At 42.6% G+C, this 25,398-nt stretch overlaps 1 protein-coding gene across 8 annotated transcripts in view; it reads right to left on the bottom strand.

The window, feature by feature from the left end:
• Positions 1-1,180: 1,180 nt before the first annotated feature.
• TACC1 (transforming acidic coiled-coil containing protein 1) overlaps positions 1,181-25,398 on the bottom strand; it is a 119,152-nt gene continuing 94,934 nt past the window's right edge. For all 8 annotated transcript variants that reach the window (XM_035003999.1, XM_035004003.1, XM_035004002.1 and 5 more), the window contains 8 exons: positions 23,443-23,495; positions 15,543-15,671; positions 13,872-13,948; positions 12,431-12,474; positions 10,779-10,939; positions 9,762-9,868; positions 7,027-7,147; positions 1,181-5,943 (listed from right to left, as the gene is read on the bottom strand). In XM_035003999.1, coding sequence (XP_034859890.1) covers positions 5,875-5,943; positions 7,027-7,147; positions 9,762-9,868; positions 10,779-10,939; positions 12,431-12,474; positions 13,872-13,948; positions 15,543-15,671; positions 23,443-23,495 — 761 coding nt within the window. In that variant the 3' untranslated portion in view covers positions 1,181-5,874. The remainder of the gene's footprint in view (positions 5,944-7,026; positions 7,148-9,761; positions 9,869-10,778; positions 10,940-12,430; positions 12,475-13,871; positions 13,949-15,542; positions 15,672-23,442; positions 23,496-25,398) is intronic.

Raw genomic sequence — 25,398 nt, forward strand, 5'->3', positions numbered from 1 at the left:
GAAGTGACAATTTTGCTGCCCATTGTGAGGGACGGCAACAATGTTCACTAATATGCAAGCTATGCGGTCTTGGCCACATTTCTCTCCGGGCCTCAGTTTCTATAGTTGCAAAAGGACTTAAGTTGGTAGACTGTTTTTTTTCACACTTCGACCACCGGCCATAGCAAGAAATTAACTTTCCATCATGACCTAATTCATACACACTTCTATCTGCAACAGATTTCGTGAAACACTACTCATCCTTAACTTGTGCAATACCTTACCTCCTGTCATGGTTTTTCTTACGAAAATACTGCTTGCCACTCACTAAAACGATCCCCTATTCGCAAACGTGTGAAAATCCCCTTTGGTCTCATCCTATCTAAGAATAAAACTGTAAGAGTAGGAAGGTACTTTCTGTCTTCTTCTTCCCAATAATGCTTGGAAAATTATGAGATTTCTACTGTCGTGAACATGTAGCAAGAATCAGTGCCACCTCCTCTGTCGTTTTACAGGACTCCTCCTGCCGGCTCAGGAGCATACTAGAGAAACGTTCTTTTTAGGAACTTCATAGGCTGCAGTGGTCTTATGATGCTGTCAACAGTGCTCGGACTCTCCACAGTGGGTCCCCCACCAAGCTGTGGAGTGGACCCATAACTAGCCTTCTAGTTGATCTTTTCCTGCAGTAAAACTCACGAAGTCCAGGCCCCTCTCCCCTTAAGCACAGAGGTGGCCGGGCCAGTACTGAAAAGGCTTTTCCTGGTGTTAACCTAGAAGAAGCACAAACACGTGAACTCTTTGCTGTGGGCTGCTTTGCAGTGTTTGCACAGTCCGGGCTTATCTTGTGTTTGTCAGTGAGTCCGAGAGCTTGAGGGGACTTAGGTTCTCAGGGCTTGCAAAATGCCAGAGCGGACATGCAGTCTCTAAGCAAAACCAAGAAGCACGCAATTAAAAACTTTGTTTGCACAGATGCGAATGCATGGAAATTTATATGGCAAGGTCTGAATTCCAAAGTTTGTTTGTTTTAATTACACACCCAACCAAATGCATAAAATTTCACAAAATGAGTGTCGTGAAAATGTCATCTGTTCTATTTTTAGCCTGAAATATGGAGCTCTGAAAAGCAGGGCTGTCATAAATTTTCACACTTGGGGATAAGAAGACTTCTAACCAGGGGGAAAAACACTCCCACGCCCAGATCTAACAGTGGTAAACAGTTTTTATTCAGGCAATGAAACATGGAAAAAATATATTAGTAATCATTATAATAATTTCATTTGTGTGAGTATAACTTTTACAAATATTTACCTGACATATAAAAGGGAAAGTACTGTGCATATAAAATTTATGTAGATGATTATTCCACACAACACAATCCTGATAACAGTAGTCGGCGCGGCGTTCGCTCCTCTGGATGGGAGGCTCCTCACACGCGCCTGGGCGCCCGCGGGGACACAGAGGAAGCAGATGTGCGGCTGATGTCTACTTGCTGGCACGTGAGTACAAATGGGCATCTACTGGCAAACACACACTTGCTAACAGCAACACTGAAAGGTTTACTGCTACCTCTGAGGTTTAAAAGGAATGCCCGGATCCCATCCCCCTGGGTGACAAGGATGGCTCGGAAGCCGCGCGTGTGGCCAGTAGTCCGCAGGCGGCCCCGTATCTGGACTGGCCGCGGTTTCCGAGTTCTAATCCGCACATGTCCATGTGGAAATCATTCACAGAGCATCCGTTAGCAATGTGACTAGGACGTACTTTGTATATATTTCAGATACCACTGAAAGGCAGAGGGGGAACAAAGTGACACCTTCACAGCTCTACGGTGAAGAAGGGACACAGGGAAGGTTCGAGCCACACCTCAGCTCTGGGCCTGGCCTCCTCCAAATGAATTGGGAGTGTTATTCAGACTGCCACAGGCTGGTGTCACACAACATCTCCATATTAGAACTATAACCAGAATATATATATGTATGTAATAGCTGTAACCATATTATAGTTAATAAAGTCATTCCTTAGGAATCTTGTTTGTCCAAATCTAACTGCATGCTAAGAGGCACAGAAATGGGATCGCATTTGGACAAAGAACTACGAAAAGTGCAATCTTTAGTCTCCAGAATGCTGGCTCTGGGCGCGAGGGCGTGGGTCTTCCCTGGAAATGCTGCCGTCGACATCATCTTCCAGAGAAGACCGTTAGAGAGAAGTGTCTCGTGTGTCAGTTCCTTTACCTTTACTATGCGGGAGACTCAAGGTTTGAGTGATACATTGCTTTCCTAAAGCCACCAGAATCTGGAGGCCAGTCAAACCTTTTTGGACAGAGGTCTCCTCAAAATGCTACTTCTTTAAAATCTTTGAAGAAGATGACTTCTTAGACCTTTGGCTTGGCATTCTGGGATTCCCAGACTATATTTTATTCTTTAATAAGCAAATAATAATCTGTTATCTTTTAAATGCTTTAGAATATATACATCTTTACTTTAAAATCCTTTGCCTAAATCATTTAATCTTTCAGCACCTCGTTTCTCTCTCCCCGACAAGAGGATAAAGAAACCCACGTCGTCCGAGAGCAAGCTCGCACAGTCACAGACTACAGAGGGACGACAATCACGTACGACTTGGGAGACGGCTACCGGTTGTAGTGAAGAACCAAAGGAAATAAACAGGGAGCGTTAGAGCTTCTGCCCCACCAAAAAAGGGTGTGCTGAACCATCTCCGACCACAGCACACCAGACTTACCAATGCCCCCTCTTTAAAACTCTATTCTGAGCTGTAGAGCCACCACCGGGCCCTGTTACCTGCCTTGCTTGAAAATCAGTGTTTTGTTCTGGCTGCTTAGTCAGCCCAGGAACGTTCGGGGCACTTGATGTGTATAACAGTGCTAATTCAGGGCTGTCTAACAAACATCTAAGTATTTGTGGGAGGGTTGCACAAAGTGTGGGACAGGAAGGAAGGGTAAAATTCAGCTTGAGCTAGCCTCCAAAATGAAACATAAATCTCCCCTTAGATTCCATATCATTCTGGAAGGCTGCCAGATCGTCAGAGTTCTTCACCATCATGTGCTTCTGCACTTCCTAATTTGGGCTGGGTCTGAAGAAGCTAGAAACCACGTGAGAAAACTGGGCTTCTCAATATTTCCAGAACAGTTTTACAGAACAAAAGGTTTGGGCAGGTCACTGGCTTCCAGGAGCTTCTCCAAATAAAGTAAATCTCAGGAGGCCTGACTATAACTGACCAGCCAACCAAGTGACAAACTCTTCGGTCTGTCTTAGCTAAATCTTCCCATTAAAATACTTTTAGACAGAGACTATCTATTTACACTTTGGTGAAGTCAAAAACTTAAGAAATAGCTCTGGGTTCGGAGTCTCAACAAGACTGATCACCTAATGCCCCCAAACCTGCCTGGGACAACAGCTTCCTTTCTCCTCTCTTCCCACTCTTGTTGACGGGGTTTATTATTGCCGACCTAACAAGTCATGGCCCTCACGTGCTTTGAAGCAAAACTCTAGGCTGTGTTCTCACTCTTAGAATTTGGAAGGGTTTTTTTCCCTTTTGCTTATTTTTAAAGAAAAACAAACATACTTTTTTCTGCCCAGGATATTCTCTTGATTTACCAGCTGAACAAGCTACATTTTTACTCTTGTTGGAGAATATCCATCTATGAAGTGAGGAGGAAGAACATTCCCTTGCAACAGCCATGGCTGAGAAGCCAGCGGCGGACGTTGCATAACCACGGCCCTTTCGTGGCCCTTGTTCAGCAACCTCATTCACGGGGGTCTTTTGGGGGGTCTCTTCCACCAGCGTAATAGGGAAGGATTGTCGTCACCTTGGTTTTAACACACAGCTACTTTTTTTTATATACATAAGAAGCCTAAATGGAGGACTACGAATTTAGAATGGAGACCACTATAAGCCTTTCATGCTTAAAACAGATCAATATAAAACAAATAAACATGGATATCTCACCAAAACACAGCGGCAGAAAGGTTTAGCAATGTTTCTTTCTGCAAAATGCAAAGTTAATTTCCCTAGTAGTGGAGGACCGAGAGAAATCCGTTCCGCCAACTGGAGACACTTGTCCATTGCGGACACTCTGACTACAGTATTGTACTCACACTGAACCACAGTGACTGCTCTCAAAGCCCAAATGATTGTCAAGTCACTTCTCCAGCCACAGATCATTTCTGTTGTTCTTTTTTGTACAAAATATTAAGACAGTAGGCTTTAAAATACAGCCTAAGCACCAATTACGATAAATGCATATTGGTAAGACGTGACTTCTAGCTTTAAAGACATTATGGACCTCCCTGGGGCTAAAGATCGCACCCATGTGAATAGAACAGCGCTAAAGAAAAATGCATTTTTAAAGATCTATAGAGGTTCTCCACTAGGCACAATTCATTGCTGAAGTTGGATCATGCAAGGGTTTTTACAAGAAAGGTACGAAAACTTACATGTACTGAACATAGTGCATATCACCATGAAGACTTCCAGGGTGTAAGATTAAGACAAAAGAGCGTTTTCAAACACTGCATGGATTTGGTTCTGCCCACCAAATGGAAGGGAGTTCACTGGCGTTACATGGAAAAATTGCCATCTTGGGGTTAATGGCCCCATCGCTCTGACCCACGTCCAGGAAGAGCTTCAGGAATTTGGTTTTGGGAGTGTTGTTCTGCTCCTTGCACTCACCAAATGCTCTTTGTTTAACAATATTCAAAATGTGCTGATTTTTGGAGTGGCTCACATGATTTTTATAGCCCGTTTTGTTAAACATTCTAAGTTTGAAAGGGTTTTTTGCCTTAAAAAAAAAAAAAAAAATCCAAAGAACAACGCATTACACTTGTAAAAAACCCAACTGTTTCTTCTCCTTATAATTGCTAGCAGGGTTACAGTTACCTTTTAACTCAATGAGACTGCCTAAGCCTTTTACAAGTAGATTTTCTTTGCATATTTCAAATAGATGATGAAGGGTCAATGCTGATTTTGTAGCAACAAAGAGAAGCAGAGGAGACGGACCGGCTCTGGGACAGACGTGCCAAACCTCAGCTTGGAGGGAGTCCAGCTAGCGGCTGCCCTTTGTGCTCTGGGGACTGGGGTCAGTCCCTTTGGGGCCGCACTTGTCAGGGCTGAGGAGTATCCAAATACCAGGGCAACGAAACATTGTGGCAAAAAGTCTTCCCCAGATGTAAAACCTGAGTCTGGGGTCTTTGCACCTTCAATTCCCCAAAGTCTGAGGTTGGCATGCTAGGCCACGACTCTATTTCAAAACAGGGTTTTACATTTATGGAAATATGCTCTTGTGTGGAGAAGCTCTTATTTGACTCTGCTTCAGAGAAAAAAAACCAGCAGCATATATCTATAAGCATATATGTGCGTGTGTATGTGTGTAGAAACAGGTACTCAAAGTCCCTTCTTGTTTACAAACTAGAAGTAACAATAGGCCAAATTATTTCCTCCCTCAAATAAGACTACCAATGTTGAACGCTAAATTTAAAAGACAAACTAAATAGGTCACCAAAAAATTCAGACAGGTGGTGGACAGAAGATGATCCCAAAGAGGAGCCACAAAATCCCATATTTAACGTGCTTGGAAAAGAAAAGATGACTTTTAAAAACGGACTAAAGACAGAGAAATCACGCCCCCAAACTTAGCAGCCTGACCAAACCTATCGGCGGACAGCACTCGGACGCCACTCTTCCCAGGACCGTGCGATGCTCTAGGGTTCCTTCCAGGGGTGTTGTGTCGGCAGCAAAGCGGGACAGGCAGCAGTGGGCATGTGCTTTTTTAAAGGTTTTTTTTTTCTCTGCAAAGGGACAATTATTCCTGGATAAGGCAAGATAACTGTGGTTAAGAGAAAAGCAGCCAAATGCAGATCTGCTGAGCTAATGGGGGGAAACTCAGTCAGTCTTCCCCAGCTTCGCAATCAGCTCATCGCAGATTTTCGTTAGTTCCTCAATTTCTTGGTTCTGAAAGACAAATGACATGGTTATATAGGCCACTTTGCATCCTGAGATCAAGGCAATGACAACTAAATAGTCCCAAGGCTGGCTACGCTCTGCCTTGACATCTTAGCTCAGTGGTTCCTAACTTTTCTACATCAGAGACCCTTTAAAGAAAGGGACGCTTCTCCCCTGAAAAATGTTCATGTGTTCACCAAGTCGTGCTTCAGTTGAGTAGGGGATGAGGGTAACCACTGGCCCTCTGCAGCTTGTCCATGAGCCTTAGTTCTCAAATTTTCTTATTATCACAGGAATTACCTACGATACTTGTTACAAACACAGGTATCTGGGACCTCACTCAGCCCATCAGCACCTCCAGGGACCTGGGATCCTGGAGTCTGAGTATGCCAGGGAACACTGTCTATGGCTTAGCAGACCCCATGATAGAACCCCTTGCTCTAGCTGAAGGGATGCCACAGGCATAAGTACGTAATTGGAGATACAGTGAGAAAAACATAAGAGGCACACACAAAAATGAAGTCCAAGGATCACTGAACAGTGAGAAATGGGGACCTGATAATTTTATCTCCCTACAGCAGAATTTCTCAACCATGGTACCACTGACATTTTGGGCTGGGTCAATCTTTGTTGTAGGGACCGACTTGTGCATTGTTAGATGTTTAGTAGCATTTCTGGCCTCTACCAATGAGATGCCAGTCGTGACAAGTAAATATATCTCCAGACGTTGCCAATGTCCCCAGGAAGGTGAAGTTGCAATGAAGGGGCAAGATGGTGTCACATATTACATAAAAAAACAAAAAGAAAGAAGAAAAGGTAGCCTCAGAGCTAAGAAGTGTCTGGTCCCCTAAACTTTAGTTAATGCAATTTCCTCTCTGCATCCTGCCCGGGGATATTTCCTACTCATATGCTTGGGAATTAATGGTCTCCCTTGTTTGTGTCCACCTGCATCAGTTCCCAGAGGAGCTGGATCAAAGTGTCTGGGCAAAGAAGACAAGGCTTCTCTTTCATCCAAATCCACCACAAGTTAGCCACTGCCAAGGAGGAAAACCAAGTGTCCCTCCGGTCGTCACACCACACCCCTCTGTGTACCTTCTGCTGAAGGGCTCTTTCCAGGGACTCCACCTTCATCTGTTCCTTCCGGAGTCCGGCATGGAGAGCTGCACTCTCGGCCTTCGCTTTTGTTCGAACCTGAGCGATCTCTTCATTGGCTCTGTTTGTGGTGTTTTGTTTGCAGAATAAAGGGACAAGAAACACCCGGTTAGTCATCAGCCATAGCTAAGGAGTCAAGATACTAACCGCTGACATCTGTGGGACACAGGCTAAAAGCAATGACAGCACAATAAGGGAGACATCAGTGACCTAAAACATTCAATTTAAATTTATAAATATTCAATTGACACCCAACTGCTAAGGAAATTTCCAAGGTGAAAACCAGTGGCAGAATTAATCTCATAGGCCACAGCGAGTTCAAAATTTATATGTCACTAGAAAATGGAATCATGTGACAGTTTCTACAGCAATCTTAGATTTTTTTTTTTTAACCTAGGACAATAGCAGGCAGGGTCTGTGGGATTGTTACAGGACACTAACCACTGACCTCTATGACACTAGAACTTAAAGTGACTTTATTAAAGAGATACAAAAGAAATTTTAAAAACTATAAATGTCAATTGACAAATAGCCAATTAATTGATGAAAGGAAGCTAAGAACTCATTAGTAGTCAGAGGCATGCAAATTTAAACGATAAACTTTTAAAATTTATCAGACTGGCAAATATTAACCAGGATGCTCTTATTCTATGATGGCCGAGATGCAAGGAAACAGGCTCACCAGCTGATGGGGGAAATGAAAACTGGTGCTGTCTTTGTGGAGGGTGATATGGTTGCAACTATTATGATTTAAAATGAATACATCTTCTGACCCAGCGATTCCCTTAAAGTAACGTATTCGCAGCAATACTCCCACTTTGCACAATTGTGTGCACAAGTATGTTCACTGCAGCGCTGTTTACAACAGAAAAAAGCGTGAAACTATCTAAATGCCCGTCGATAAAGGCATGGAATAATCCTACAACCTAATAAAAATAACTAGATGGAACTATATGTTCTGACATGGAAAATGGCCATGATACACTATTAAGTGAAAAAGGAAATTTGTATTTTGTAACTCTGATATTATGGAAAAAAAAAAAAAAAAGTCCAAAGCCATTTTGGGTAGTATTTGTAAAGGCACAAAGAAAAAACTGGAAGGACACACAATAAACCTTTGATAGCAGTACCTCTGGGAGTGAAAATGAGAGAGGGGAACTTGAAATGTTTTACAAATATGATGATAGAAAGCACAATGTACAAGTAGGTATCACTTTTTAGTTAAAAGATAAAGTTGGGAGCATTCTTCAGACTGTTCCTCAGGATAAATTCCAAATGTGCTGGATTTAAGGGTTAAAAAAAATAAAGCCATAAAAGTATTAGAAGGAAAACATGGCAGAATATTTTATATTCAGCCCAGAGAAGATCTTTGTCACCACGACAGAAAATCCTGCGTAAAAGAAATGACTGACAAATTTCACTACATAAAAATAAAATTCCTGCATGTCAAAAAACACTAGAAGGCAAAAGACAAATTAGAAAAATCATTAGCAACTCATATCACAAAGGGCTGGCATCCTTAGTGCATAAATATAATAATATATTTATATATATAATATATAAACTGACAATAGAAAACTGGGCAAAGAATAGAATCATTCATGGTAAAGCGAATATGTGTATAGACAGTTGCTAAAATATGTTCAATTTTACTCGTAAGATAAACAAAATCAAAACTACACTGAATAAAATAAATGCTCTATTTGTTTATCAAAAAAAGAAAACCCCAACTAAACTGGAATACCACCTTTATCTATTGGATTTGGAGAAAACCGGAAATTTGGTCTGTTGGTCAAGCCGTGGGGAGAAGAGAAGCTCTCATACTTCATGTAGGGATGAAAGTCGAATGAGGGCAATTTGACAACATTTATCATGATTACAAATTCACATATTTTTTGGCCCAGCAATTCCTTTTCCAGCATACAGATACCTCACCAAAATGCACGCCAAATGATAATAATCCAAGGTTCCTTATTGCAGCCCTGTTTGTAGTGGGTGGCAAATAACCTGAGTGTCCCACAGGAGGGGGGTTTGGTTAAATAAATGACACATTTCAACGCTGGAACACCATATGGCTGCTAAGGAAAATAGTGGAAGCTCTTCATGGATTGCTATGGAAAGATTTCCAAAATACACCACTAAATGAAAAAAACGAAGTACGCTGTCATCTGTATAACAAAGGGAGAGTCTCACCACAGTGAAAAAAACGGTGATCACATGGTGTGCTGGAGGTGTTAGTTAAGGCCATTGTTGTGTGATTATATAACTGGAGCAAATCAACAGGTCATACACCTTAAACTGCACACTGATTTATGGTAATTTTATCTCCATAAAGCTGGGGGAGAGGGAGAAGGGGAAAAAGTAGATCTGCAAGGACTGAAGGAACTAATGACCAAATTACCCGTGGTGATGAGGAGGGCGGGGAGAAGGAAGGGTATTGGGATGGGAGAGAGATACTGTGTATCTTTTTATTCTTTTTAATGTTTGAACCATGTGAAGATTTTACCTATTCAAAAAATTAAATAATAAAATGTATGCGCGCGCACACACACACAGGTACACACACACCCCAGTGCAACATGGAATTGCCAAACAACGTTGAGGGTTTTTTCTGGCCTTTTTCAATCTTCCCACCACACCATGAACCGTGAAACAGATTTATTGCAAATTCTCACTTGTCTAGTTTTTCTTCTGCGTGGATCTTCAGAGCCTGGTATCGCTGTTCCTCTTGTTTAACTCTGGCTAAGTAATCCTGGGCACATTTTTTCAAGGCTTCTTCATTCTGTTCCAAAGTGACAATTTAAAATAAAAGAAGCTGGTCATTTTATTTTTCTTCTACTAGTGACAAGCCATGTACCAGTTTTTTTGAGAAAACAGGTACAAATAATTCTTACTGAAGAAATTCTACATAATTTCTTCATGTATAAATTTTCAAAACACAGTAAGTTTCAGTTATATCAACACACCCAGTTTAGGGAGGCCGTCATTCAAATGTGAGTGGCAGGGGCACCTGGCTGGCTCAGTGAGGACAGCACATGACTCTTGATCTTGGGGTTGTGACTTCAAGCCCCATGCTGGGTGTAGAGATTACTTAAAAAATAAATCTTAAAAAAAAAAAAAGAGTTCAAAAGTGAATGGCACTCTGAGTCTCCTTTTAGGTAAACTGGCCACTCTCATTTTTATTTTACAATAAAAAAAAAAAAAGAATGTTCACTACTATAAATGTATCTTATTGATGGTATGCAACTAAGGTGAATCAATATGCCCACTTACACGTAAATTTGAAAGATTATTACTTATTTTCTTCTAGAATATGTAGCCTGAATTTTTTAGTGCTAAATTTTCCCTTTACTAATATTAAATTGGTGAATTATCAAAACGATTTCTAGAATTCTCCTAAGGTCTGAGGGTTCCACACTTACTATACTCCATGCCACACTCTGGCTGTAGCCTGACCTAGGAGGGGAATGACCAAGACACGCCACCTGGTGGGCCAGATGCCTGAACCACCACAGAAAGAGAAAACAGAAAAGAAAACCTCTACCTTCACTGGAACAGAAGATACAAGGCCAATGATATATGGGCCCCTAGCCCCTATTTAGAAGGCTATCCACACCTCTGGCATATATGTTTAAAGATCCATTACCAAGAAAATACACTACTAAGGAGACAAAAGGAAAAGGACATGCTACCTTCTTGAACCCTTCCAGAACGCCTTTCAGGTTCTCGTATCTCCTGAAGAGATCAGAAAGGGACCTTTCCACAGAATTAAGGTCAGCCAGGGCCTGCTCCTTCTCCATGGTCAGTTGCTGGAAGCTTTTCTGAGAGGTCATACTTGTCCTCTGTTCATCTTCTGAGAACCACAACAAAAGTAAAGGCAGAGTCATACAACAGATGGTTATCAGCTGCCCTCTGTGAGCTAAGCCGTATTCTTGGTGGGGGGGACCCAGCAGTGGACATAACAAAGTTCCTCTCAAGGACTTACGTTAGTGGGAGATTCAGATGGTGACAAGTGATGGGGGAAAACCAAAGCAGAACAAGAGGCGTGGGGTTCCTTTTTCAAATAGGTGGCCCCTCTCAGAGGGGTGCAAAGTAGGTGATGCAGCTACCCAGGAGGAGAATATTCCAGCAGAGGAACAGCTATGGCAAAGGCCCTATGCTGGGAAGGCATGGGTGATGTGGACCGTAGAAAATATCATTGCAGTGCTTAGGTAGAGAAAGACTTAGGCAGTCAGTCCTGACAATATTGGCTGCAGAGTTATTTCTAAATTCAACGCATGAGCACCAACCACTGTTGGTGTGTAAAAGGTACCAGTGCGTCGGACACAGGGAAAAAGTACAGCTTGCAGCAGAGTAAGGACAATGCACCCAAAGGAAGACCCCACCCAGGGGTACTGATGATGTGAGTAGGCCATCAACCCTCTGGGTGCCAGGTGGAGAGTTTTTCACAGAATTCAAGCATTTGCTAGCCTCTAAAATGAACCTAACCATGGCTGATGCTCATTATTTGTGGACTGTGTACTTGTGAATTTATCTACTTGCTAAAATGTACTTGTAAACTGAAAGTCAGTACGTGGGGTGTATTCCCTGTCACGCACAGAGGGGCAAAAAAATGTCAAGTCACTTGACGTGCACATTCTCAGCTAAGGCTGAACTGGACGACACACTTGTTTCATACTGTAAACAAGTATCCTTTTCAGTCTATTTAGTATCATGATTTTGCATTTTTGTGCTTTCTGGGTGAGCAAGAAGGCTGTGATGTGCCTTATGGAGAAAATACCTTCGTGAGATCATCTTCATTCAGGCACGAACTACAGCACTGAGGGCCATGAGTTCAATGTTAATGAACTGACATTAAACCAGATGTCTTTAAACAGAAATACACATAAGACAACGTTATGTATTGACAAAGATGTTGTGACCAGAGGCCCGCAGGAACCTCACTCTGTACTTCCCCTAAAGCAATGGCTCAGTATTTGCTAATTCAGTGTTTGTGGCAACGTTGTGGAATGGAACCACTGCAAACAGTGAGAATCAACTGAATCTAAATGAGGGACAAGTGGAAGCTCATATTCTGATTTGAAAATCATCTATGGAACCTATGGCTCACACCACAGAAGAAAAAGGCCAGGGGCGCCTGGGTGACTCAGTCGGCTAAATGTCCGCCTCTTGGTCATGTCCGGCTCAGGTCATGAACTCAGGGTCGTGAGATTGAGCCCCAAGTCCAGCTCCCCGCTCAGTGGGAGTCTGCTTGAGAATCTTTCTCCTCCCTCTGCCCCTCCCCCGCTCTCTCGCTCCCAAATAAACAAGTAAAATCTTAAAAAAAAAAAAAAAAAGTCCTTACCAATCATTTGGGCAATGGTCTTTTCATATTCAGCCACAATTTTCCTTAAAAAAAAATTATTATCAGAAGAGAATTTTTAATGGAAGTTGGAGAAATGCTGCCCTAAACAAACACATTAACAAATGAACATTTGAACATTGTATATGATGTTCAATGAATATTTAAATGATGTTCAAATGAACAAATTTACATAACCCAGTTATCTGCTTTGGGGCTTTTTTAATATTAAGGTAAGATTTGTTAACGTTCAAAAAAGATTTTTCTGAAGATTTTATGTTTAACAAGCCTTTCATTCTATTTATTTTATCTATAGAAACTGCCTTCACTTTCTCTTTGAACCTCATGTAAATGACCTCAAGGCAATACATTAACTCTGCCTGGACAAATCAATCTTTTACAAAATAAGTGAATGACATTCTTGGGGTTCTTCCTAAGAAGGCTGATCTGAGTTCAGGCTTTCCTGGCCCTCATCCACCCTTTTGGGCAGTCCGTGCCCTCTGATTCAGTCACAAATTTTATTTTACTGTCCTAGTTCCAAAAGCATTTCAGTTATCCAAAGACTTTAAAGATCACCCTGTCATGTTAACCTTTCTTTTTGGTGAAGTGCAGTGAAGTATCCCTGACCCTTTCCAGTAAGATGAGTGCTCTTCCCTGTGACCCCTCAGTGAGGAATTACGGTTCCCCTGCCCCTCGCTGGTGGTGCCCATCACTTGGTCCGAGTTTCTTCCGACGGCTACTGTAAGCTAAGGGCAGGGGCCTCCTGTTCGCACACCCAGCATGGGACCTCACACCCAGGAAATGCTCACGAAGCAAGTAATACAAGAGCTACAAATTCAAGTGGGCATAATTAAAATGTTTCTTCATCATTCAAGCGCTGACTGTATGAGTGTATAAATTATGCGTTTTTCTTCTTCTTTGATGCCATCTTTAGTTATTTCACAGCTTCTAACTCTCCTTTCTAGGGAATGAAGAGCAAAAATAAAAAGATCTCAATTTAAGGTCAATCGATTTTGTTTCCTGTTAACATGCTTTTTATAACCTCTTTGGTGGTTATGAAATTTGAAGCCTTCATGTGTAACCGATTTTAGAAAAGTGTTACAAATTATAATGCCTCCATAACTGAGTATGTCAATGAATCTTATTATTCTGGAGTTTAAGTGGATTTTTTTCGCACAAATTGATGTCTCTTCAAAAGGTAAGAACTATGTGGGTTCTGCTTATTTGTAATGTTCTCAAAAACCCACAAGAAGCTACAGTATTTGAATAACTGGTCAGAAACACTCATGAAAAGACACTGTCAATCACAAATTAAGGTGCAAATATCAATGCCGTCTAGTTTTCAGCAGTTGGTTCTGTGGTAAGCAAATACTTTCATTACTACATTTATATTAAATCTAATAATGCATAAAGGTATCCAACCCCTCCCCCAAACCTCTCTAACCTCATCTCCAAGACTTCTTGTCGGGTTTCTTCGTATTTTTTCTTCCATTCATTTGCTTCAATTTCCTTAGTGATTATCTAAATTATAATAGAGATAAAGCTTGGTTTTACCTACTGAAATCTATTACAGTTTGAATTTAAGATTGGAAACTGAAAACACACAACCAGGTGCATCCCAAGACATTCAAGCTACATTGGGAATATAAAGCCTCAACCTCTGTGTATAATGCTCACAAGCATTTGGAAAAATGTACTCTCTGCCACATAGGATGGTGGAAATGTAGCCACCAAAGTAGAGGGGAAGAGAACATCTCCCAGGAAAGTTCCAAGTGATAATCACAATCTCTGTGAATTTTACCCAGGTCCAGGGTCTGGCTCTTAGCTCTGTAGGCCCAGAACCGTGATTGATTGGGACAGGACACCAAAAGAAGAGCCATCAGCCTGGCAGAGACTCACCTTAATCAAAGTACTAATTTTACTCATGATAAGAAACAACTATGACAGCATCAGGGCATTAGCATGACCAGCATATTCTCGTTCTACAGAGATTTCTGATGGCTTGATAAGAACGGAGTCATAACTAGGGGCTCAGAAGTTCAAAACCTCCAGCCAGATGCACCTGTATCTCACTAAAGGCGGGATCTTGCTCCTCAGACCAGCACCCGTATCCCTGTTTGGGATGCCCTTAGAAATCATTACCTCAAACTCCGTGTGCCTGGACAGAGCTTAGAAGGGCATCACTGTTCTCCTTTTATTATACTTCTCTATGCTTCTCTCTTTCTCATTGATAACAACATTCTTTATTTTGGTGCCTTTAATCAGAATCTCAAGAACCTAGCAGCTAGCCTGTCTGCTTCAGGTGACGAGGCACATTCTTGCTCTGCTCCAATAGGCAGTCTTCTCATAGTATCACTCTCGGAAGGAAGATGAGGTCATTTTTCTCACTGACAAGATTTTGGTAGGGCCTCCTCACCACTGCTCCCAAGTTCTGACAACAGGATCAGCTGACATCCCTCATTATCAACCTAATGCTATTTTGTAAAGCTTTAAAAGACCTATATATCAGGTTCTTCACTACTCTCACTGTATTATGAAAATAACATCGCTACAATAAGGGAATTCCCTTCTTTAAAAAAAAGAAAAAGGGTGGGATCATCAAGAAACACACAAGCCAAACACATAAAATACAGCATAGAAATATAATAATAATAATAAGAGCACATGACTGCGTCTTTCATATTTTTCTGATCACCCAGGAAAGGCCTAGCAGGAATCTGTTTTGAACAGAGGCTGTTCAAGAGACACAGGAAAGGAATTTAAGAGTTGATCTGTTTAATTAAAGAATGGATCAAAGTGGGAAGCAATTTTATATTACTGCAAGTCTGTTAAACGAAGGCACTGATTTAGTTACATATGTGGGAAGAGTTGGCAGAATTCAATATTCAAAAAACTTCAAGGCTGAAAGATAATGAAGCACTGTCAGCTTTTTCCCCAGGACTCCAGCACCAATGAGAGTTTTACAGGGAGGCCTTTCTATGAACTACACAAGCTGCAGGAAGTAAGAACTTCCAGCCAGGAATAACTCAAGCCAAACAGAGATGGGATCTCCCTGCTGGCCATGGGCTTCACAAAGTCAGGGAGTGATAAGTGGACAGAACACGAGGGTCTTTACCTCTTCTCTTATGAGAGTAAGCACGGCTGTCTTATCAGATTCACTGAGGCAGATGCCATCCAGGGGGCTCTCCCCTCCACAGGCCACAGACACGGGGGCCTTCTCCACAGAGGACTCCAACAACAGTCCCTGAGGGGGCAAGAAGTTACACTTAATACCTTCAGGCTTCAGCTTCCCAACCCCAAGCATCCTTCAATAACTTCCTTATTACTCAATGGACCACAATGTTTAAAAACATGTTTGAAGACAAAAACACAGCAGGGGAAGCTTTCAAAAAATAAAATCAAATCTAGTTATAGTACAATCTGAAGGAAAAAGTTCTCTAATGAATATGGGGGTGGGGGGGAGCAAGTTAACTTCCATTTAACAGACAGCCTAGTGAAGTTCTCTCCTTATCCAAAAAGGAGAAAGTGTGATTATCACAGTGACCGGTCACCAAAGAATCACATGCTTGAAAAGGAAAAATGTCTCATTTTTCAGGGGATTTCTGGGGATAATGCATTCCATGTAACTTTTCCCAAAAAAAGTATCAACTTTCAAACATATTGATACTTTTGTGTACCTCTTTAGTCACCTTGGATAGAAATGTTTCTAAAATGGACTAGTAACTCTCAGGCTTCAGGAAGCAGAAATGGCACACACATCTGAACGCTGACTCCCCTGCCCCACCCCTGGAACGATTCGGGGCCACCAGGAACTTCAGCTGCTCTGCAGTGACGTCCAGCCCTGACCCAGTGATGCTGTCAGGTGGACACCATGAATGGTCCCTGTACAAAGTGGCCAGATCTATGCCTGCACTTTCACTTTTCACTTTTTTTATTCTTTTTGATTCTTCCTTGCTGTTAAGTTTTCAGTTCCCTTCTGGTGCGGCAGCTTGCTTTTATAGTAAACTCAGGTTCCAGAAAGCCACAGTAGTGGTTTTTTCACATGAACATGGACTTCATTCTCTGCTCTTTCCTAAAAGGCATTTTTGGGGCTATTTCCTCCCACCTGTGTAAGTAAACTTTTTGTGTAAATAGGAAAAAAGCTGGGGTGCCTGAGTGGCTCAGTTGGTTAAGCGACTGCCTTCGGCTCAGGTCATGATCCCGGAGTCCTGGGATCGAGTCCCGCATCGGGCTCCCTGCTCAGCGGAGAGTCTGCTTCTCCCTCTGACCCTCCCCCCTCTCATGCTCTCTCTATCTCATTCTCTCTTTCAAATAAATAAATAAATAAAATCTTAAAAAAAAAAAAAAAGGAAAAAAGCTGATCTAATAACATCCAAAATGCCAGCCCAAGGACTGGCAATAATCTTAACACTCTTAAGAATCTGTATAACCAATCTCTCTGGTATCTTGTTTGAACCAAGACTGAACAGAAAGTCCAGAGTCAGCTTAGACCAGTAGTTTTTAAACTTTTCACGGTCATTGCAACTCACTGTTCCTCTAGAAAATGCTCAAAAATTCACACATAATTTTGCCTTTAGCTTCACGTAGAAGGGCCTGATACAGAAAACCCTGGCTTAGGCCAGGGAAATGGGGAATGCGAAAGCCACAAGCTGGCAGCGCCCGTTTCAAGCAGCATCTGGAGGAAGGCAGCCCACCCTGCTGACAGGAGTCCACGGTCCCCCCAGAAACACTCTCTGTCATGGGGCAGATCTATCACTAGAGCCAGAGGCCACTTGTGGGCAGGCCCCCGATGACCCCCACCGTCCTGGTACTCATCCTCTCATGTAATCTCCTCCCCTTGAGTCTAGGCTGGACCTGGGGACTCACTTCTGAAGAGACTGGTAAAAGCCATGGGATGTCACTTTTGAGATTAGTTTACAAAAAGACTCCAGCTTCCACATTGTGAAGAGCTCCCTATGGAGAGGCCCACGCGGCAAGGAATTGATGTCTCTGCCAACAGCTAGTGAGGACCTGAGACATGGCGACAGCCGCGTGAGTGAGCTTGGAAGTGTCTCTACCCCAAGGGGAGCCTGGAGGTGACCGCAGCTCTGGTCAATACCTTGACTGCAGCCTGTGTAAGGTCAGAGGCACCCAGCAGAACCGCCCCAGGATTCCAGAGCCAGAAAGGAGGACATCAGAAATGTTTCTTGTGGATAATGAATAAACCTCTGGACATTTGAGTCGTCAGCCCATTAACTTCCTGTGCCATGCTTCTCCCTCAAGAAACTTTCTCATACTCTTGTTCCCATGTAACTTGCCTACAGGGAGGTAACACCCTAGGTCAAGTTGACACGTTTGGTTCACTTTGTTAAATTTGTGATTCTAAGTTAATACATTTTAAAATCAGTCTTTTGTGTTTTTATTAGTTGAAGCCAGAATCACCAAGTCAAATCAATTCTAAGAAACAGCCCTTCTGTGCCTCCCATGACCCTCAAGTTAGCAAGATTTTGGGAAATAAGCCAAAAAGAGTTTTTTTAGTAAGGAAAACATCAACGTCTATTCTAGAAGTCGGCATCTCATTCATTTGTTGAGAGGATACATGAGTTGTCTGCCCACTTGCTCAACAACTTAATGTATCTGGAAGAGGCAACATTCCAAGTGGAAGCAGGTGATCAGACCTTAGATGGGGGCAGATATATCCAGATGAGTGGGCTCTGCGGCCTGCGGCCCTCCCCTGATCACTCCCTTCCACCTGGCCCCGTGCCTCTCCCCTCACGGCTTAAATGCAAAATGCAACAGCTTTTATGAGGAATTTACGGCCATGGCCTAGTTTAGCCACCTTTTTCAAGAATCCTAGGATTTAGCTTTTCACCTTCTTTAGTCCTTTATATTGCTTATCAACAGCACAGAAAGCCTACGGAATCTACCATCATAAAGAATTGACCTGACAATCTCATCCTGGGCTGGGTAATCTATTATGTTTAATAAAGATGCTAACCTAATCAGTCAGTTCCAGCCTTCCAAAGGATCCTGTTTCACGTCCCCTAATCCTTTCCCCTATTCCCAAAGCATTCACAACTGAGGGCCAAGAAAGACCTGTCTCTAGACAGTGGAACTCAATGCAGTCTGTTGCAGACTGGCAGTGAGCACGGATGCCACCAAGGAAACCTCTCTGCTCATGTCCTTGCAGTGGGAAAATGAGCACCGTTAGTCTCTCACAGCAAGCGGAGTTCATCCCATCTTCTGTCCTTGAACCCACTGGAGTACTAGCACCCCAGCCACTGAGCTCTAATAGCGATATCCTTGGAAAAACCAAATGAACTCAATTTTTAGAAGTTTAAGCCTTCCTAAAAAAATAAATTGACTCCTAACTGAAAAACGCTGCAGATCAATAGATGATAAGCAAGATGAGACTCACTGCCCACCAGTGAGTGCACTCTGGCCTTAGTCACTTCGCCCCGGCTACCACCAACTGCTGCAACAGGAATGCACTTCCAAGAAACACAGAGAGGCTTAAACAAGTCAATGCTAGATGAACCAGATTTCTTTATTCAATGTTTTGAATATTGCAATTTCCTTATGTGACGCCTATTCCACATTCTAGGAAGTAGAAATTCATTGATTTCAGGAAGTTCCACTGGGGTTACTTTTAAAAGATCACAACATAGGGTATGTTCTTCGGCAGCTAGCTCCAAAGACAAGTATTCCCCACTTTTCTTTCTCGCTCACTCTCCCACCCTCTTCCTGGCAGCATCACCCCACCTGACAGTGGCCTACCACTCTGCAGCTCCCATTTTTGACGTTATCACTGCCTTTCATCCTCATGACCACCGGACGAGGCCAAAAGGTGCTCTCATTTTATGGATGAAGAAGTTGGGAATCCGGAAGTTGAACCAGTCTGTTCCCAACGCTGGGGAAGCCACCTAAACCTGCAGCTGCGCAGACCAAGGCTTGGTCCACTCGACACAACCTGCCCCGATCATCTGTTTGCTCTTTTTAAAGACTGAAAATACAAGAAAGTGCTCCCTTAGTACTTAGAAAACTTCCAAAGGAACTGGTTTCCCCAAGTGCATGAGCAGGCTCTTTGGGTAGCGGCGTGTGTAATGTCAGCCTATTGTGGGTGGGGGTGGCAGGCATCCCTCCCTCCCACAGATGAGGAGAGACAGGCCCATGAGTGGCTGTCCTGGGATTAGGTGACCTGGCTCCCAAAAAAGGATTTTGTCCAGAAACAAATTCACTAATGTGTGAGGCCCTTGTGGGGGGACAACGCTCCTGAGACCCTATGTGCTTTGTGTATGTCTTCCTTCTGCCCACGTTTCCACAGGCTACTCCTTCACCCATCTACCTTCACGTTTGCTCATTCTGTGTCCTCTAGGGAATCACTGTGTGTCTTGGCCTAACAGTGAGTCCTGAAAACAATTTACTGGGACATGCAATCGGCATTAAAAAATGAAATGGAATTTAAAAAATGAAAGAGAGGAGGTGCCTGGGTGGCTCAGTCAGTTAAGCGTCTGCTTTTGGCTCAGGTCTTGATCCCAGGGTTCTGGGATTGAGCCCTTAATCAAGGTTCCCGGCTCAGTGGGGAGTCTGTTTCTCACTCTGCCCCTTCCTCTTCCCCTGCTCGTGCTCTCTCATGCTTGCTCTCTCTCTCTCAAATAAATAAAATCTTTTAAAAAATGAAATAGAATAGAAAAATATCAGAGCGAATCACATGAAGAAAGGTAGATACTGTTTTGTGCAATTTGTTTTATAAAAATACAAATGCATACGTTGTGATGTGTCATTCATATATACATATATATATTAGTCAAGATGCAAAACATTTTTACTGTGGATTAAGGTAAAGGATGTTTCAATCACAGCTTCATCTAATCCTATAGCTTCAACTATCCTGTGTCCTAAAGACCCTCAGATTTTTTAAAGATTTTATTTATTTTAGAGAGAGAGAGAGAAGGGCAGAGGGAAAGGGAGAGAGAGTCTAAAGCAGACTCTATGCTGAACGCGGAGTCCGATGCAGAGCTTGATCTCACAACCCTGAGATCACCTGAACTGAAACCAAGAGTCAGGGGCTTAACCACTGCGTCACCCAGGCACACCCTGGGTTGGCTTTAATAGATTTAAGGGCTGGGGTGCCTGGGTGGCTTAGTGAGTTAAGCCTTCAACTCTTGGTTTTGGCTCTGGTGGTGACCTTAGGTCTGGGGATTTAGGCCCGCATTGGGTTCTGCATTCAGCGGGGAGTCTGAGGATTCTCTCCCTCTCCCCACCTTGCACACACTCACTCTCTAAAATAAGTAAATAAATTTTGGGGCACCTGGGTGGCTCAGTCGGTTAAGCATCTGACTTTGGCTCAGGGCATGATTTTAGGGTCCTGGGATTGAGCCCTACCTGGGGCTCCCTGCTCAGCAGGGAGTCTGCTTGTCCCTCTGCCCCTCCCTCTGCTTATGCTCTCTCTCAAATAAATAAATAAAATCTTTTAAAAAATAAAAATCAGGGCGCCTGGGTGGCTCAGTTGGTTAAGTGACTGCCTTCGGCTCAGGTCATGATCCGGGAGTCCCGGGATCGAGTCCCACATCGGGCTCCCTGCTCGGCAGGGAGTCTGCTTCTCCCTCTGACCCTCTCATGCTCTATCTCATTCTCTCTCTCAAATAAATAAATAAAATCTTAAAAATAAATAAATAAATAAATAAATAAATAAATAAATAAATAAATAAATAAATAAAAATCAATCAATCTTTTAAAAAATTGTAAATAAAGCCAACCCAGGCTTTTTACTGAACTCATGCTATGTACTTATCAGAACTGCCTCCTGGAAATATGGACTTAGAAACTGGTCCCACAGATGTCTCAAAGCCACAGATCTAAAAATTAACTTCTACAATTCTGCTCCTCTTTCTGTATTCTTACTTTACTGATTCCTGTGTTCAGCAGAATTTATTGTGGTAGGTGCTGAAGTAGCAGCAAACGGACAGTCGTGGTCCCCACCTTCACCAAGCTTAGTGTTGGAAGGAAGGAAGGGAGAACAAGAAGTGACTCCAAGGGGTAGGTTCACAGAACTGAAAGAACTTCCATGTGGTTCAGTCAGATGTGTGAGGGAGAGAGGAGACAGTGGAAGCTGGAGAGAAAGGCAGAGTCCCAGTGCAGAAAGCCACATCCGCCGCCGGAAGAGTCTGAACTTATTCTAAAGACAAGGGAAGCCAACCAAGAGGGGTAAGCAAAGAGTAACAAGATCAGTTTGGTGTTTAAAACATTACCTTGGCTTATGTAAAAGGATGAGAGAACAGCCTAGAAACAGGGAGACTGGTTAGGAAACTACCACCATATTTAAAAAGACTGGTGGCGGCCACGGGCTGGAGAAACATTGGTGGGTTTACAATATATGGTTTCCGGACTTTTAAACAGCAGATTTTGCTTGTGGGAATAAGGGGGAGGGAGAAGCCCCTGGGCACCCCAGATTTGCCGGGCAGGTTATCAGTAACACTGACCACTTGGACATTCAAGGAAGAAACCTTGGGTGGCTTTCACCAACTTTCTCTCACCACCACTCCACCCCAGCCACCATGCACATCTCCCAAGTCACCAAACGGTGATGGTTCTACCTGATAAATCTCTCTCAGCCTCCACCCCATCCTTTGAACTCTTACCCATCACGATGCTCCTTACTTAAAACCCCATGATAGTTCCTTACTGCTTCTACTACAAATTTCAAACCTCCTGGCACCATGTCACTAGCCCCTGATGATCTGGCCCTCAGCTACTATATGTGGGCTACCCTCTCACACGAGATGACTAACACTTCCACTTCCTCATAGAGCCCATGCTTCTCACTCCCAGCCTTTGTGCAGGCCAACTCTGCTGCCCAGAACACCCTTCACTGCTTTATCTTTCAAACTAAGTTCAAATGGCGGAAGCTAAGACAACACCACCTTAACCAAGTGATCAAAGTTAACTCCACCAATAATGGGACAACCTGGGATCCACAAGGTCACTTCTGATGGCTTTGTGCCCCAAATGCATAAACTGAATTTAATTAGCAGAAACACTGGACGAACCCAAAATGAAAGATATTCTACAAAACATTGACCTGTATTCTTCAAAAGTGTCAAGGTCAGGAAAGACAAAGACTGAAAAACTATCACAGATTACAGGAGACTGAGAACCCGAGAACTAAATGCAACATGGAATCCTGAGCTGGATCCTGCACCAGAAAGAGGATGTTACCGGGACAACTGACACAATTCAAATACGGCTTATAGCTTAGTATTATAATAATACTGTACCAGTGTTCACTGATTTTGATAACTGTACTGTGATTATATAAAATGTTAACATTCAAGGAATATGGGTGAAAGATTTATAGGAATTCTTTGTACTATTTTTCTAAGTCTAAAAAGTGTAACGTAATTTTGCTTTTAATGAGCTCAAATTCAGCCTCCCCAACACCTGCCGCGCAGGCGGTCAGCCCTGGCTCCCACAGCCCCCGGAACACATTGGATTACAACATTCACACCGTCTCATTAGTTTCCATTTTGTATCCACTACCAGTGCTGTTCAAAAGAATTACAATGCAAGCCACTGGTAATTTAAAATGTTTCGGTAGCCATTTAAAAAGTAAAAAGACACACAAAATTAATTTTAATAATATAGTTCAGTTAACCTAATACATCTAAAATAGGATCATCTCGACATGTAATGAATATAAAAAGTTCGAGACATTTTCTTTTTCTTTTTTTTCTTTTTTGTCCTAAGTCTTTAAAGACTAGTTATATTTTACATTTACAAGACATCTCAATTCAGACTAACTACAGAGCAGGTGCTCAGTGGCCACATGAGGCTGATGGCTACTGGATAGATATCAGGATAGACTACGAGCTCCTCAAGTGAAGAAACTTTTATTTATATTTCAGCCCGTCACCAAACACTGACTACAATTTAGTTAATGAATTAATGTGGGCTTTAAAATAAATACTGAAAAAAAAAAAAAAAAAAAACCCCTGAGCCCCACACTTCCCCTGCCCCCCACAAGTGTAGGAACTTACAGTCATGGCAGATCCATCTTTTTCCATCTTCTGGCACGTCTCTTTCTCTATACCTACAACACAGAGAGTCATTTTTATAGTTATCCCAAGAAGTCAGTTCCTGTCTTTCCTGATGAAGACTCTGGAGACCCCAGTACAGGCCCAGAGTGACATCTATGAACCCAAGAACAGCATTTCCAGATTTTCAAAGGAGCACCGGCACTTTGTTGATGGATGTGTTGTCTGTGTTAAAAGTCCGAAATACTCAGAAGAAAGGGGAGTGTTGCCCTTAGACAGCCATACACACAATCACCATCTTCAGGTGGAAAGAACAGCAAGGCTGCCCCCTTGTGTCCGTAAAAAGTTTTGTAAATAAGTTGTTACTACAACCATGGGACTATGTCAGAAAGAGGAAACCACAATATGAATGTTATTTTTATTAGCAGGTCTGAGTGAATTTACATTCCAGCCCAGAAGGGTACCCTCAGACTATTTAACGTAGCAGATAAAACAATAAGCTCTAAATTTCAATGCCCGAAAGACTAAATTCATTCTCCTCCCCATACGCTTTCACACTTGTCTACCACCACCAAAGGCAACATTAAAAAAAAAAAAAAAAAAAAATTATGCTTTTTCTAATTAAAGGAATATGCACTCATTGAAGAAAATTTTACAATATGAAAAAAACCACAATTCTAAAGCTACAATCCTCCATGTAGCAACAGCGAATTGTTATTTTAGTGTACTGTCAACAGTGAATTATTTAAAACACAAATGTGACCATCACCACTCTGCGTACAAACCTTCAATGGCTCCCCTTTACCAACAGGATCAAGTCCAGATTCCTCAGTACAACCTTGTTTTCCCACTTGTCCTGAATTCACAGAGAACTGCTGAGCATTTACCAACACGGCAGGTTCCTTCCTGCCCCTGGGAGAGATTCTCGTTCCCTGGGGCACATCTGTGTCTATCTATCAAGACCTGGTGCAAAGGTGACTCTCCCCAGAGAGTCTGACTCCCCTGACAGAGCCAGAACTCCTTTCCCACCTCCACAACGCTTACCACCCCTGCATGACCGTAGCCTTTGCTTGCTCCCAGGACACGGCTATCAGTCCTTGGAGCTGGAGCATTAGCTTTTCACTAACTCTGAGGACAGCACCGTGGCTAACAGAACCCCAGCTCTAGAAATTTCCATTGGAGGAATTTCCTCTAGTGAGGAAGAATATAATCCATCAAATATCTACATGCCCCTCAAGAAATTTATCAGAGACACCTGTTATAATAAATACATGGAATAGGAGTAGTAAGAAGAAATGCAGTGGGAACACAGTGTGGAAGCCAAGTCTCACTTTTGACAGAAACCTGAAAGAACAGACAGAATTTTTATAGAAGATGGCAAAGAAAGGCATTTTATTTTATTTTATTTTTTTTTAAGATTTTTATTTATTTATTTGACAGAGAGAGACACAGCGAGAGAGGGAACACAAGCAGGGGGAGTGGGAGAGGGAGAAGCAGGCTTCCCGCTGAGCAGGGAGCCCAATGCAGGGCTTGATCCCAGGACCCTGGGATCATGACCTGAGCAGAAGGCAGACGCTTAACGACTGAGCCACCCAGGCACCCCAAGAAAGGCATTTTAAATGTAAGAAATAATGTAGGTACAAGAGTACTCAGGATCATCCCTGGGATGATGTCAGAGCAGAAAGCGGCCTGGGAAGAAATGTGGAATAGTGCCTGGCATCTTTACTCTACAGATGGGAGATGGAGATGTGGGCAGTGGGGAGAGGCTGAGGAGAGAACTCTTGCAAAGTCTGGACTTCCACCTGCTTCCCTGGTTTGATGACATGTTGTGATTTTTAAAATTCTGAGTATAAAAGTCCCCAAATCAACTTACATTGCTGAAAATCTGAGTTTTTAATAATGTTTACGGTAGTCAGGAACATGGTTTCTAAACATCTCACAAGTCAAGTTTAAGGCCAC

Source organism: Mirounga leonina, unplaced genomic scaffold, assembly GCF_011800145.1.
Source record: "Mirounga leonina isolate KUSES-001 unplaced genomic scaffold, KU_Mleo_1.0 Mir_128, whole genome shotgun sequence".
NCBI lineage: Eukaryota > Metazoa > Chordata > Mammalia > Carnivora > Phocidae > Mirounga > Mirounga leonina.